Raw genomic sequence first — 15,969 nt, forward strand, 5'->3', positions numbered from 1 at the left:
AAAAAAGGCGAGGTTTGTTCCTATTATATGAGGCAATGATCGTGTATTAAACATGCATTGTTGCCATCATATAGTTAAAAATAAACTTAAAACAAAACAAGAGATCTTCTATAAATAATAAATAATATACATCCGTACGACAAAATAATTATACACAATTTCATATTCTTAAAAAATTATACGACGCGAATATTACATAATACTGACGATTTGAATAATTATTATTTGACGTAACGTTATTGCACTGAAGAGTATGAATTGATGTATTCAAACTCAATAAATTAATCACGACAACGGGGTTATTATTATTATTATTATATTGTTATTGGGGTTAGTTTATGTAAGAATAAAAAGGTCTGTAGATTTTTCAAACCCATTGTCCAAAACGAACTACGGTTCGCCAAGAAAGGAAATAAAACAGAGGGAAACTCATTTATTTAAAAATAAAAATGACTGTAATTTCGTTTGTTACCTATACAACAGTGTTGTATGGTATAATATTTGTGATGGATGCGTTTTCGTGTATTTATGTTTCGAAATCTTGGGTTATATATCATACTAGGTACTAACATAACATGTATAATATATAAATGGAATGAAAAAACTCACAAAAAAATTAACACTCGATAAAGACCGTTCGGAACATCGTTTGCAGAGCACATATATTTTTTTTTTTTTTTTTTGTATCTTTTTATTTTTGTCATTTGACGAATTAGTCGATTTACGCGAGAATTGAAGAAATCACAGATTACCAACCACCGTCCAACACGGCAATTATTGTAATAATGATATGTCCACGACTGATTGACGACGGTGGACACTGACCAGTTGATGACGACGATAATTACAAACGAGACGTATAAAAACGGAAGTAAATGCTTTTTGACTGTCAGGGGTAAGGAGGGGGGAGCGTTTGGGACTGAGATCACGAGCGCCGCGGTACGGCACGTGCAGTTTTTCGCGGTTCCGATCGGTATTCGACTGACGAGATTAAAACACGCAGATTAGCGACGACGTCGTAGGACGTGACGATAACAGAAAGAGAGTATCGCACGCATAATAATAATAATAATAATAATAATTATAATTATAATGATGATGAACAAAAAATTCGTAAAATTACCTCGTCGCGACGACTATCACGTTTTTTCGTCGGATTTATTTGCGTTAATGGCGGGTGCGGAACCGCTGCTGTTGTTGGCCTGCTTGTTATCGGTGGACGGAAATCGCATCAGATTGCTGTTGCCCGACGTGCTCGGCTGTTGTTGTTGCAGTGGAACGCTGTTCCGCTTGGGCCGGGACGCCGCGTCGTCGGTTTTCGCGTCCACGCCGGCGAACGACTTCCTCTGTTTGTTCGGCGGCGACGCGGCCACCGGGAATATCGGTTGGTGGCCATCGTGCTCTGTGGACGACATGCGCAGCAAGTCGATGGCCGCGTTGTTCTCGTATATGGGCTCGGGCGGCTGCAGTCTGCCCGCGGAGGCCGCGGCCGATGCGTTCTTGGGCTCTTGTTTAGCGGCCGCTCTGCTACTGTTGGCCTGCAGCTGCTTCTTCGTTTGTTGCTTGGCAGGGCCGACGCCACCGCCGCGCACCCGGTTGGCCCGGATCAGCAGGGCCGCACGCTGCTTGGTCCGATCCGGTCGCTTGTCTTTCGTCAGGTCCGGTTTGGACTTGCTGAGCTTGACGCTAAACTTGAACGGGGGCTTGTACACTACCTGCAAACTAACTTGATTGTCTTTGGTTTTTTGTTGAGCTTTGGGCACCGGTCTGGGAAGTTCGGGGGGGTTCGCGAAGCCGGCCGGCGACGACTTTGACTTCCTCAGTGTGCCGCCGAGAGCCTCGATGTGATGCGAGTTTAACAGCCAATTGCGAACCTTGCCCAGCGAATCGTCTTCGGGTGTTTTCTTGTTCGCCACGAGCACTTTGTTCTGGGCGACGCTGTAGTCGATGACGCCTTTCGATTTCTTTCGCCTAGTCTTTCGTTCTTTCTTTTGGGCAAGGCCAACTTTTTTCGGAGAAGACGTCTCTGTCGTCGACTCCTCCTCGGCTGCGACATTTTTGCGACTCTTTTTCGCGGGACTGTTATTGTTGTTTACATTACGTTTTTCACGTACGCGTTTTTTCAATGGAAGTTTCGAACGCACGGCAGCTGGATGAACAGTAACATTTTGATTGTCACCATCAGCTGGCAACCGGACAGTTTCCGTGGTCGAGCTGTGGATGATCGTCACCGATTTCAATTTTGGATCGGATCGTTTTCCAAACAACCGCGTACTTAGAACCTAGAATTATGTATAATTGAAATATTAGACGCTGTTATTATCATAATTAATAATATTATAGGTATGATTTTAACATCATATAATAACAATAAAGCCTACGATGACGACAATTTTAGCATATATTGAAATAAGTGAATACTATTTTGGACTTTGGTTTAAGGCTTATCCTTAAGATGTCTGTGTCTATTGTCTATGGATTATGATATTGTATTCTACATTGTGTAATTAATTGGGAAAGGAAAATACTGTGTAAGTAAATACTGGATTTTAGGATCTGTAGTTTCATACGGAGAATGACTTACAATGTGAATTCCGAATAACCTGAATACATTTATGCGTAATTGTGTTTATGAAAAAAAAAAAAATTAAGTAAACAGATAAATCAATATAAAAATAAATGTACATTAAACATTAAATATTATATTATATATGTATTATACTATTTAAATTATTAGATAAGTGTAAAAAAAATGTTAAACATACTAGCATCAACAGGAAAGAGGCCACAATTAGACCAGAATAGTACCAATGATCTATAGCCCATTTTTTAAATGAGGCAATACTTTCTTCAGATAATAACAACTTTCGAAGCGTTGCTAAAGGTCCTGACGGGTCAACCTAAATAAAACAAATATTCATTAATTTTTTTTTATATTGTCGTAATTTTTATATTTTATCGTAATCAATTCTATATTATACACATTTGTTTTTTATAAATTAATAATAATTTTATTATACATACTTCTCTACATCTTTGAAATACATCACAATACCCGTTGTAGTCGTTACATGGGGTACCTGGCTTAGAATACATATCTGGTATGTCGTATGGCACGTTATTCCAAGAATATGATGACCTAATTAAACGAAAATTAAAGGTAATTATTACAAAATTGTTTTACTCCCTTCATTTAAGTTGTCATATTTTTATATCTTTTATTTTATTATGTATTACTTGTTTAAAAATTATAATTTTAATTCCTCCCTAAAAAAGTATTACTCACAAACAAGGTTGATTTTCACCAGGTAGTTTACAACACAACTCGCACGCTTTTGTAGGAGAGTCCTGAGGGGTAGGTAAACATTGGCAGGATTCGAGTCCATATGCAAGACATATAGATCCAGTACATTCCTAAAAATAAAAAATTATCAAGTAAAAATAGAATATGGTAAAATGTAAAAAATATGTAAAAATATTATAATACTCACTCCCATGTAACACACAAACTCTTCATTGCATACAGTCTTATTTGGTTTGTTAATAGAAGCAGGACAGGTAGGTGTCATCCCATTGCAGTAACTAGCATCTCGGCAACCGTTGTCATTGCGACAAAGATCTCCTATTTTCAAATTGCAATCATTTGTGCAACATGGTCCCTAAAATTTAAATTAATATTTATCTATTATAGATGAACTAAAAACGCCACAACTGATGAGTTAAAAAATTGGGTACCTGTGAAGGGCTGCAAACACTATTTGCCGTTAATCTACACGGTGGTTCTTCGGGTCGTGAATATCTCCTTTGCGGGAAACAACATGCGTCTTTACAGTCCTCTTCCCACCCACAATCGCACTCTTCACCAGGCTCAACAACGCCGTTACCACAAATCGATGCTTGTGGTTCTGTGAGAATAGAAACAAACTGTTAATTAAATGACATACTGTTTACAGATGTAAAAAGCAAAATAATGAAATAAATAATAAAATCTGATTTGAATTATGATTATATTATGTACCAGTGAAACATCCTCTAGTACTTCTGGCTTTAACATTTAGTACAGGATTTATAGCAGACAAGCTACATGGCGAAAATCTATTATTATTTTTCTTGTCACCCGAAGTTGCTCGAGCGAACATAATATAGTTACCATCGTCGCCGCCCGGCGTACATGTTTCGGGGTCGTGCTGAAAGCAAATCCAGTTAAATTAATGGAAACATAAAAACTAATGACGAATGAATATCGTTTATTAAATTTATAAACTAACCGGTGAACCAAAGTTATGGCCAATTTCGTGTGCTAGTGTAACATGAGACACAGCGGAAGGTACATGTTTTCCGTAATTTAACAGGGTTACAATACCAGTGTTTAAACTTTTTAAACTACCCCGATAATGCTAAAACAAGTTTAATTATAATTATTATTAAATATGGGTTTTTGTTTTAAACGTTAAATCATCGAAGAAATTGTAGATACTCACTCCATTTTTTTCACATACACCACCAGCGTTCTTCAAATCCCCAGTCCACGCTAAACCTAGAGTACCCATTTCAAAATCTCTATACGTAAACATGTAAGCCAAACAAAAGGCATCGTAATCTTCCTCTGAAAAAAAGAATGAAACTTGGTGATAAATGATAATTTTTAATGTTATAAATATATTTTATAATATATAATAGTAGCAAGCGTAAAAATTAAAGTTATACTGGACGTAATATATCGATTTAATAATGAGTGTTTATGTAATACCTATATATTTTTTAAATAATTCAAATAATTTTCTTATTTTACTATTATTTAAGTGTAGATTGTAAATATTGAGAAAAAATAAAAATAAGAATGAGTGTGTAATGTATATGAAGTATTTTTTATTTTTATTGGATATTTAGATTTGGCTATGAAAATTGTTAGCATTTAATATAATAAATAAAGTATTGTATATTATTATGAAGATAACAATTTTCTAACAATAATATTATTAAGGATTTTTAAAATTTATATTACGATTTTTAAAAAGTGAAATTAATTATATATTAATTATTGGGTATTCAGCTTAAAAAAAAATTATACTTATTAAAATATATTAATTTAAATTTAATTTTACCTCTATAAAAAGATTCGTATTACAAATAATAAATATGAAACATAAGACTATTTAAACATCTATATGGATATATAATATAGAGGAACATAATATTCCAAATCCATAATAAATCGGATTTACTACGTTTTTGTAATATATTATAACTATAATATTACATAATTATTTATACTTCTATAAAATTATTTTTTTGAAATACTTTAAATACTTTTACTAATAAGTAAAATAGTAATAATATGATAAAATATAAATATATAATTATTGGTAACATACCTAATAAAATTAATATATTATAATATGATACTGAAAAATTTTTAGTTGTCAATTTCCTCATTTTATATCTAACTTGTAAAAGTGATAATTATTTAGAAGTGTTATAAAATTGAATTATTGATATAATATAAAGTGATATTACTTGATATATCCAATATCTAATATAAGCATTTTTAATTACCATTTTTTTTAAATTTTATTCATATATTTTCAGAGGAACTAAATAGGGATATGCGTTTAGTTTCTCACTAATAAATAACACATATTATACAGTATAATTTATTTATATATAGAGTGAACGAGCAGTTTTTGAGTTAATAAACTTTGTGTACTAAGGATAATTGATACATAATAAATAGTTTGGAACATATATGGGCTATGGTGCATTAAATATGTTAGAAATTAATATTAATCTATCAATATTTATAAATTATAATTAGTTAATTTTTTTATGAATTTTTATTCTTAATATAAACATTTTAATAACTGAAAAAAATATTTTATAGTTTGAATATTAATTTTGGTACTTCAACATTTTCAGAAAAATTATTTATTAAATAATTTACAGTAAAAGGGTAGTTCTCATTTGAAAAACAAGAATTTGTATAGACACAGGACAAAAATTAGTACCAAAAATCTCAAAGATTTGAAAATATTGTCTTTAAGTTTAATTAATAATTCTAATAATAAAACGTTGAAAAAGTGCATGCCTAAAGAAAAACCTAGCCATCGAGCATACTATAATATTGAAACGATTGTGTCGATAATGGGTTAGCTTTAAAACTATTGACTCTATTTACATGGTGTTTTTTGTATACTATAAATAATTTCTCAAAAACCATCATAATATTAGACTTTAAACAACCAACCCCAACTTTTCTTCAAAGAAAATGAAGCGTTGAAAAAGTAATATACTCTTGGCGCTATCTGTTTGGTTTTTATCATATTAAAAAAAAAATAAATAAATAAATTCATCCGTGTAGAGACAGGTAATTAATATAGCTAATATATAAAAATACATTATGTAATAAAATTTATATAAAATGTAAGCAGTATGCATAAACAATACATACATATTTTTTATTTCCAAGGTTTTATTAGATATGTGGTACGTATTAGTGTTCATAAAATATGTACATTTCATTTTGTTATATACAGTTTTACCAACTTGAAATTGCCTTTTACACTTAACTAAACTTTTATAAGACTCTAAACAGTTTTATCATTTAATTAAGTAAACAAACTATTGAAACTCGTTTTTATTTTTTTAATCGATTTTTTTTTTTACTTTTAAGACTTAACTATTTGTGTTACCTATATTATTAATTTACATAATAAAGTGTCTTCATACAACACATATATGAAAAAAAAATAGTATAAATAATGAACAATATTTGAATTTAAAAATGTTGAATTCATCTCAAATATTAGTCACCTACATATGTTATTAAGATTTAATAGATCTAAAGATAACTTGTTTTTAGATATATTAATTAGATTTAAAAGTTATATTATATTTTGATCGTTTTTTAGTGTAACTGTGCTGCTTTTAAATTTTAATTAAACAATTTCTTTTTAATGTTTAAAAAATAATTTTAACAATTAATATGCGTATAAATTGTTGTTTTAGTATAAAAAATATTTAATTTATTTAATAATCTTAGAATTAAATTGTATATTTTTGCAAAACACGTTTACCTTGAAGTCTCAAATTATTACCATTTAGATATAATGTGTGATCGTTTCCTAAACGATTTTACCTTTTTAATGTTTGCATTTTTGTATTTTAAATCAATAAATAATACCCATGTCTACTCACTATAGTCACTAATATCTATATATTAATATGTTCTTTCTAGTTGACCATTAACAGCAACTTATCACCAAGATATGTTTCTCTTTATTTCGTTATTATTGTACCCTGACAATATTAGCGATAGAGATAAAACTTTTTTACCCTACTAAAGTCATTAAGTAACGTTTGTGGTACTCTTTGAAGCAGCTTTTATAAATGGAATTTTAAATGAAGAAAAAGATAAAACAAAAAACAGAGCCCATCAGTCTATACGTAAAAATAAATGCATAAAAAATAGCACCGGTGGTGTTAAAGGGTCTTTTGTGTTGACCTTTTAGAGCGTAAAAATACCAATTGAGTAGTAAAATCATTTTATAAACTGGAAGAATGTTTTCTTTACCAAATAATATAAAATTCACAGAGTATGAACTTTGTGTGTGTCTATTTGATTCTGACTTACCCGAAAATATTTCTAAAAATTTCTCTACTCCATAATTCCCCAGGAACTTGTAGGTAGGGTCTGGGTTAGAGTGCACTTTCACCCTCTTAATCATGAAGCTTATATTGTCTGGTTTACCGTCTTGATTAAAGTCTGAAAAAAAAAAAAACAAATAAAATTAATAACATTGTTCTAATAAATTGTTCTCGTTTTATAGTTAGTCTATAGATTTTTCTATTTTTTTTCATGTAATGAGATGTTTTCATAAAAATAAAATAAGTTATTGATCAACTAAAATTATATTTTGTGAAAATATAATACACGATTAATAGAAAAAAAAGTAATTTTAATATTATTAAAGCTTTTCGCATAGGCAAAATTATAAAAAGTTATAGATAAGTTAAACAGTGAAGCATATTAATTTTGTCATTTTGAAATTATTTTTATACTTATTATTCTGTACTTCATATAATAATAATAATTATTAAAAAAAAAATTATTATTACATATTTTATGTACATCGTACGTGTGATGACATAATTTTTACGAAATACCAGATTGTAACCTGATAATTTAGACGAATATATATTAATAATTCAATAATACGAGAAAAATAATATCATGCTAAATTATGCAGATGTTTGTGATACCTATTTTAAAACTATGCTTTTTTATAAAAAATGTATTCTTATATTAATGAAGCAAAAACAACAACAAATTATATATGCAAATAAAAAAGTAAAGAAAAAAATTATTATTATTATTATTTTTTTTAATTTAAAATAAAGGCTTCAATAGCATGGATTATTAACCTACAAAAATTATTATGATTTGTGAATAAAACGTATCATTTATATTAACTAGTCAACTGCTTGAGTCAACAAAAATATTAAACTAAGAAGTAAATAAGATGATTGTATATCAAATATTGGCGTCATACTAATAAGTCAAATATTATAAAATAATAAAAATTAAAATTAAACCTTGTTTCATATTTTTAACCCGATGGGCTTTAGCTTAATATTTTAAAACTCATATAAGTAATCAGAGTATTGTAGAAAGCTTGATTTATTATATTATTTTCAAATAGTTATACCTTAAACAGCTTAAACTAAGATCATATTTTTATAAAAAAAAAAAATGTATGATTATATATTTATAAAAAAACCCACACTGAAATCTACTAGTGATAGAAATATAGAAGTTTTTTTATATATTAGGTACTTGTTGGAGATATAAAAAAATATTAATGCTAAAACCTTTCTTAGAAATAAAAACTAAATTATAACTAAGTCATTATAAATTATCCGAAAAAAAATATTGTAGTTTTTAAACACAACATTAAGGACAGTACCTATTATCTCACTATGTTAGAATATTATGTAATACTTTATTTCTTATTTAACTTTTTGATAAGTCGCAACTTATCTTATAAACTCTTAAGAAAATATACAATGAACCATTGTTGCCTTATTTTAAACAAAAAGACTATTGTATTTGAGTTATCCTTTTTTTTTACTTTGAGAATTATATAAATTGAATAAATATTTAAATAAATATTTTAATCATCATTATAATTTATTATTACGTTTTAAAATAATGTTTAATGTTTAAACACAATATAGACAGTAGCGATGTCGGAATATTAGAAATATAATATGTTTACTAATATTAGTTTTAAATTTCTTGATTAAAATTATATATCTTAACTATTCTTCTTTAGTTTGGTATATTGCAAAAAAAAAGTTGAGATAAAGATAAGACTTATTTAGAACTTTTCATTGAAAATAATCAATGGTTTAATTAAAATTTTGTGTGGTATTCGTATCAATAGAGCAAATTTAATAAAAATTCAAACGAAGTTCTCTGTATAGCAAAAAGAAAAGAACCTATAAATTCTTATTCTAAAAATATTTGTGGCAGACAGTATTCTATACAAAGAATTAAACAACTATTTAATTAATAAAACAAATGAAGATTTTAAAGGAGATTCGTGATTAATCTAATCTGAGAGTACTTCTACTATTTAAATAAAAATTGGTAAAATTTGAATAAGGTTAGAAACTAGATGTTCAAGTTTCTTTATAAATAAAAACATAAATAATAATTTTATAATTATAATGAATTTTGGTCAGTAATTTATTACATAATGTGCATATTCTCATTTATATTCAATTGATGACCTTTTAAATTTAACAATATCAACAGCCAATACATTTAATTATCAAAAATGTATATTTTATGTTTTATATAATTACATTCAAGATGAGATTAAGCGTGAAAAACATTCACTAATAAGAAGAGAATTAAAGGAAATCTTAATGGAAAGCTTTTAAAATTGAGTTTAACCTACGGGCGAGAAATAGTATCAGCATATCTACAGATTATACGGTGTAATATATGACGTTCATTATTTTAATTCAGTGTAAGGCCAACAAGGATTTTCGTAAAAATTCCAATTCCAATTTAGTAGAAGCCCCTACTTAATATTTATAACTCGAGTCCGGATTTTGACTGCTTATAAAAACAAAGGCGGGGTAAAAAAATAAAATATTCATATGGTTTTAAAAATACAGGCGCGAAATGATTACTTTACTTTAGTTTCCGTTTTAGAAAACTGTATAATATATATCAGCAAAAGATAGAATTAATAAAATGGTTTTCAAGACTTTGTTAGTTATTCAAAAATAAAAAGATAAAAAATAATATTAATGCATTTATGAATTTTTAATAAATCTATGAACTATTTCTAAAATTATACAAAACTGAAAAATTACAAGAAATAATATAGGAATGGCTCTTCAAAATATTTAATTTATAAGAAATCCATGTAATTGTATTAAATAATTGAAAATCTTAGTGAAAATAATCGTTTATATATATATATATATATTATACTCGTATATATATATATTTTTTTTAATATATTGAAATCAAGAAATAATATCTTAATAAGCTGAATTGTAAAATTGTACAAATACAATATAAATACAAAATTAATTTAATATTTCAACCTATATTAGGCATTGCAGTTTTACTAAATAAACTCTATATATTAAAAATTAAAAAGTTTCTAAAACCATTATCATAAATTTTCAAAGCGACGTGTAAGTTATTCAAATGTCTTTTTTGTTATTGTTTTTTGATGGAGCCTTATTCATAAACTGAAATCAGCAAATGTTAATAGAAGTATAATAGTAGTAGTCTGGTTCACATTAAATTATGTAATCAACATTTTGTATTTTGTATCCTAAAATAATTAACCCACGTTGGAAGCTAGTAGAAGATATCAAATTAATTTACTATTATAAGAATATATATTTTTTGTAGAGAGTTTACACTTATTTATCATTTTATCTAATTCGAATCAAAATTTTATATTAACTAAAAATAAATAAAAAAATACATTAACCGTTATTTTAGACGCAAGAAGGAGTTTTCAATAATTTAACTAATAAAATGGACAAGGATCTACTTTCTAATGATTAATTCTACGAAAACACATATTATGATGAATATACCTATTTATGTAAGGAATATGTTTTGCGTTGACTTATTAGTTATTGACGTGTAAATTAGTTTGAGAAGTAAAATAAATATAAATTTTGTAAATATAATTAAAAACTGAAAAACAGCCGAAAATCAATAAATTTCATTATAATATTCAAATTGTTGGTAAAAAAAAAAAATGACATGTATTTTTATGTTTTAATCACGGTTTTTTCTTGTAGGCGTTAAAGTTAACTATAATGAGTATAATCTATACTCATACATCAAAATTAATTGCTTTATTATACACTAAAGTTCTTTATTTTGGATATTGTGCAGAGCTATGAATGTATTAGTTCTAAAATAATGTGTGTGCTTTTTTTTACATCTGTCATCGCCTTTTGGAACAGTAAAAATGTTTAAATTTTAAATTTTTAGAATTGTTTATGTTAGTAAATTTTATCTAGTTGGTACTTTAAGGAAGTTATAACTTAAATACAAATAATCATAGAAACATTATTGTGCTAACTATAATTATTTGAAATATTTTTTTGATTTTATTTTCGATTTATAAAAAATAAAATTTATATTATTGAGTAAAAAAAAATGTTTAAACATATATATTATATAATAAATATTTATACCTTCTCGTATATTTATATAAGCAATTAATATTCAATATTTTAACAAAATTCATAAAAAATCACGAAATTTAGAAAATTTTGAGATATTTACTTAAAACTCATTGGAATATTTTAGATAAATTTAGAACAAATTAATTTTTCACAATAATACACAAAATAAATATCTTGTTTGCGTTTCTAATCTTATGTAATGGCGCGCAAAAAAATATTGATATTTTCATGATAAATATTACACTTGGTAAGAAAAATAACTTAGTGATATTTGAAAATAAGAAATAGTAAAAAAACTCGCAAATCAAGGTTAAATCGATATTAGTTATTACTTGTATGCACTAATTTTAAATTTGAACTAATAGGTACAGTTAAAGATTTGACTAAGTGGAAGACCGCGATTATTATTGACGATTGATGGATTTGGTTCTTCAAATATTCAATATTATTTTAAGCTATTGTGTAGTATTTCCATGTGGTTAAAAACATAGTTCAAATATATAATACTATACGACAATAATAATAATCAAACTACGAGAAACAGACAAAGTAAAAGCGCTTCATTCTCTCGTGTTAAATTATGATTGGCAAACATATAATTATTATTAAGAAAAGTTCGAAATACATTTTTTTAAATAATGTGTAAATTGAATAGTTTTATAAAGTTTACTGATTATTGTATTGTTAATATACTGATGTGAATGAGATGTTTATACTTGAAGAAAGTTATATTACTACATCAACCATTGTCATAATGTTTCTTTGTTCAAATTGGTATCATCAACGATATTTCAGTGATACAAAAAATAGTTTATCTAAAATTTTGTTGAACGAAAAGTAAAATAAATGATAGATAGATGCTGATTGATGAGTATCTATTAATATTTTAATAAGGTACCTAATCGATTTTATAAATTTTCAAACTAGCCATCCAGACTTATTATAAAACATATTATTGTAGAATGTAGATATTAGTTAATTCTAAACAAAAATTATTTTATAAATATAACATTTTAAACAATATATCTGTAAATCTAAAGTAACATAGGTATTTAGATAAATAATTTCCGTAAAATAAAACGATTATAAGATTATGTACATAATATTATGATATTAATAATATAAAAATTAGAATGGACATTCTTGTTTTATATACTACCTAATAGATTAATTTAAAATTAACTAGATTAGAATGGTATTTGACTAGTTTTTATCACCTAAAATTAAAAATAGATCTTATAAGTATAAAATACAATAATATAATATTGTAATTATCGTGTATTTTGTATGAATAAATTGAATTACTGTTTATTTTCTTGAGTAAAATGTATATTTCAATCAAACAATTTATTATAGAAAAATTGATCATCTAAAAATATTGTTTTTTTAATTATGTTCTGTAATAATAGTAAGTAGTATGAAAAGTGATAGATACCTACTTTATAATATCCAATCATATTAATTATTATATTATGCATATTACAAAAATTGAAGAAATCTTATGATAGGTTATAAATTTATAATATACCGTGGTTTATACATATTTATCGCTAAACTAATTGAGATTACTTTTTGATAATTAATATATTAAATAATATACTTTTTTTTTTAACAAAAAATTGTCATTAAAACTACAATACATAAAAAAATGCATTATGTATTATCAAGGATTTTAAAATTACAAAAGCAGTTGTCAATTTGAAGAAATTTGACGAATGCAGATGCAAATTTAAAATGTTTAACCATACAATTCAATGGGAATAGATACATATACACTTGAATCTTATTCTTTATAAAGACTTCTTATTATATATACACATACTTTATACATATAATATAATATCTGCGTATATTACATAGCTATATATACACATATATAATATGTACACTTATATACATAAAAACGTTGAAAAACCTTTTATCCGTTGCTTTTTTTTATTCAATTAATAACGGCAACAATACATCGATGTTCTCAGAAAGTTTTTTTTATAAAAAAACATGCATGCCGAGTGTTTTCCATCGTTTTCATTTTAAAAATAAATAATTCTCCAACTGAGTACCGCACCACCAACATTCATCTGCATCTACACTCGCTGTTCACTCGATCAAAGCGAGCAGATATTACACGTATACGAACAAACGCACACACACGAAACATATGTATGCATTTGCCAACTACGGTAATATCTCATGATGTTTGGATGGTTATAATGATGATGATGACGATGAAGATGATGAAAAAAAAACGTGACGCTTCGTAGCTACCGGGTATGTGCGTGAATTGATGCATATGTGAGTACGATTTGGGAAAACAAATCTATAAAATAAAAATTCTAAACGCCTGGTTTATACGTTTTCATGATATATAAAATATTTTAAATTATTAAGCAATGATATTTTTATAAATAAACTGTGTGTGCAGTGTACATCTATCTTATTTAACTATAATACATTTTAAATTAGTTTAATGTTTTATAATTAATTAATTTTTTAAACTATAGTACCACAGCATTGTTAATATAATTTTTACTGAATTTTCATTGAAGTGTTTTTTGGGGTTGAACTATCACAGATAATGGTTATATGGCACAAGCGATTAATTTTAATTTTTAATTATTTGGTATTTATAAATTATGTCTTTAAAAATACTCTGCATTGCTTAAAAATCGTACAAAATGTACTGTGTAAAAACGTACTTTGCTTCTTCGTGTTGTACGACAAAAATCGTTTTTACTTATAAGATCCTTAGAATTAATTTATATACATTTTAGTTCAGATTATATTAATAAAAAGCAGTTACAATTTAAAAATGATGGTAATAACATAGATATATTTAATTACGTTTAAAATTAATAATTATTGTGATCGATTGTTTCAAACTTATTTTATTTTACTATAATAATTATTTGAAAAGGTGGCAAGTATAACTTAGAATAATTTACGCTTGTAGGTATTTGTTGTAAGAAACAAGATATACGACTTGTACGCATATATACCTATACATTACTTTTAGGTAAACATATATATTGGCGTATGAGACCGATCGGTGGTGTGCGTTTGAAAAGTTTATTTCATCGCAGGTGATGGTGGAAATGGTGTTGGGTGGTGTAGTATTAATGAAATAACACAATCTCGACGCGCGTCTCCGTCGTTATCGAACGGAAGTCGCCGGAAAATGCAGCAAGGTTTAGGTCACGCGAGCGGCGTCGACGGTGGCTTGGCGTGAAAACGACATTAATCAAAGAACACCCACACAATCATACACACACACACACACACACACACACACACACACTATATTGGTGAATTTTGCCCCAAAATATCTCCACCTACTCCTTACTGCTTAAGCATCGTCTTTATACACGCACGCTATACAAACACATATATACTATATATTCACGTATACTCGTACACACAAGCATTGCCAACAGGGGCAACTTTTGTCCCGCAAGCAGCTACCCTACGACGTATATTGCACAGGATCGGGACAATCGAACAACTAAAACGTGACCCCGCGGAAGGGATGCTCTATATAAACGCAATTTTATAGAAAGTTTGAATTACTATTTTGAGACCGGTGGCGACAATCTCTGCCCGCAGTTCCCATTCCTACACTTTTCCTTCTTCTCCTCTACTTGTCATTATCATCATTCTTCTCATTCCTGTCAAAGATTGGTTGGTCTTTCTCTTGCCACGTGTTTGTTTGATTACGTTCTCGTTCTCCAAGACGATATTATTTTCATTATTACATCAACCAATCTTACTCAGCTGCCGGTAATGCTATAGATATAGTATGTATTTTAACAAATACGACTAGAAATTGAATTTATTTCATATGACTTATTAAGTCATAAAAAAAATCACGCATGTGTGCGACAATAAATAGGATACAACGAATTGAATGACTAAGCTAAGAAATATATTTTTGAAACATAATAAAAAAAGGTGGATACATGTTTTAATGAATTAAAAAAACGATTTTTTTCAATTATTTTTTTAAGTTATAATAAAATGTTGTTAGAAATTTCGTAGTTAAGTAAATAAACAAATTTTGAATACCCTAACATTTTTTTTTTCATTTATATGGTTTTTCTTTCATATGCATTAAAATATATTTTTATGAAAACTTGAAGTAACAGATTTAAAAATTGAAACATTATTGTATTACATAGGTCATGGTTTAAAGAAATGTAAGTATTATAATTTAAAAGTATTAATTTGCAAAGAAAGTTTCCA

The 15,969-nt window shown here is 27.3% G+C and overlaps 1 protein-coding gene across 1 annotated transcript in view; it reads right to left on the reverse strand.

Moving 5' to 3' along the window:
• Nucleotides 1-648: 648 nt before the first annotated feature.
• LOC112602819 (disintegrin and metalloproteinase domain-containing protein 10) overlaps nucleotides 649-15,969 on the reverse strand; it is a 71,457-nt gene continuing 56,136 nt past the window's right edge. Inside the window, exons 5-14 of the mRNA XM_025351141.1 lie at nucleotides 7,631-7,762; nucleotides 4,482-4,606; nucleotides 4,269-4,397; nucleotides 4,019-4,187; nucleotides 3,736-3,905; nucleotides 3,492-3,659; nucleotides 3,287-3,414; nucleotides 3,025-3,139; nucleotides 2,766-2,900; nucleotides 649-2,282 (exon numbers count right to left, since the gene is read on the reverse strand). Coding sequence (XP_025206926.1) covers nucleotides 1,140-2,282; nucleotides 2,766-2,900; nucleotides 3,025-3,139; nucleotides 3,287-3,414; nucleotides 3,492-3,659; nucleotides 3,736-3,905; nucleotides 4,019-4,187; nucleotides 4,269-4,397; nucleotides 4,482-4,606; nucleotides 7,631-7,762 — 2,414 coding nt within the window. The 3' untranslated portion in view covers nucleotides 649-1,139. The remainder of the gene's footprint in view (nucleotides 2,283-2,765; nucleotides 2,901-3,024; nucleotides 3,140-3,286; nucleotides 3,415-3,491; nucleotides 3,660-3,735; nucleotides 3,906-4,018; nucleotides 4,188-4,268; nucleotides 4,398-4,481; nucleotides 4,607-7,630; nucleotides 7,763-15,969) is intronic.

Source organism: Melanaphis sacchari, unplaced genomic scaffold (assembly GCF_002803265.2).
Source record: "Melanaphis sacchari strain LSU unplaced genomic scaffold, SCAv2.0 Contig91_pilon_pilon, whole genome shotgun sequence".
Classification (NCBI taxonomy): Eukaryota; Metazoa; Arthropoda; class Insecta; order Hemiptera; family Aphididae; genus Melanaphis; species Melanaphis sacchari.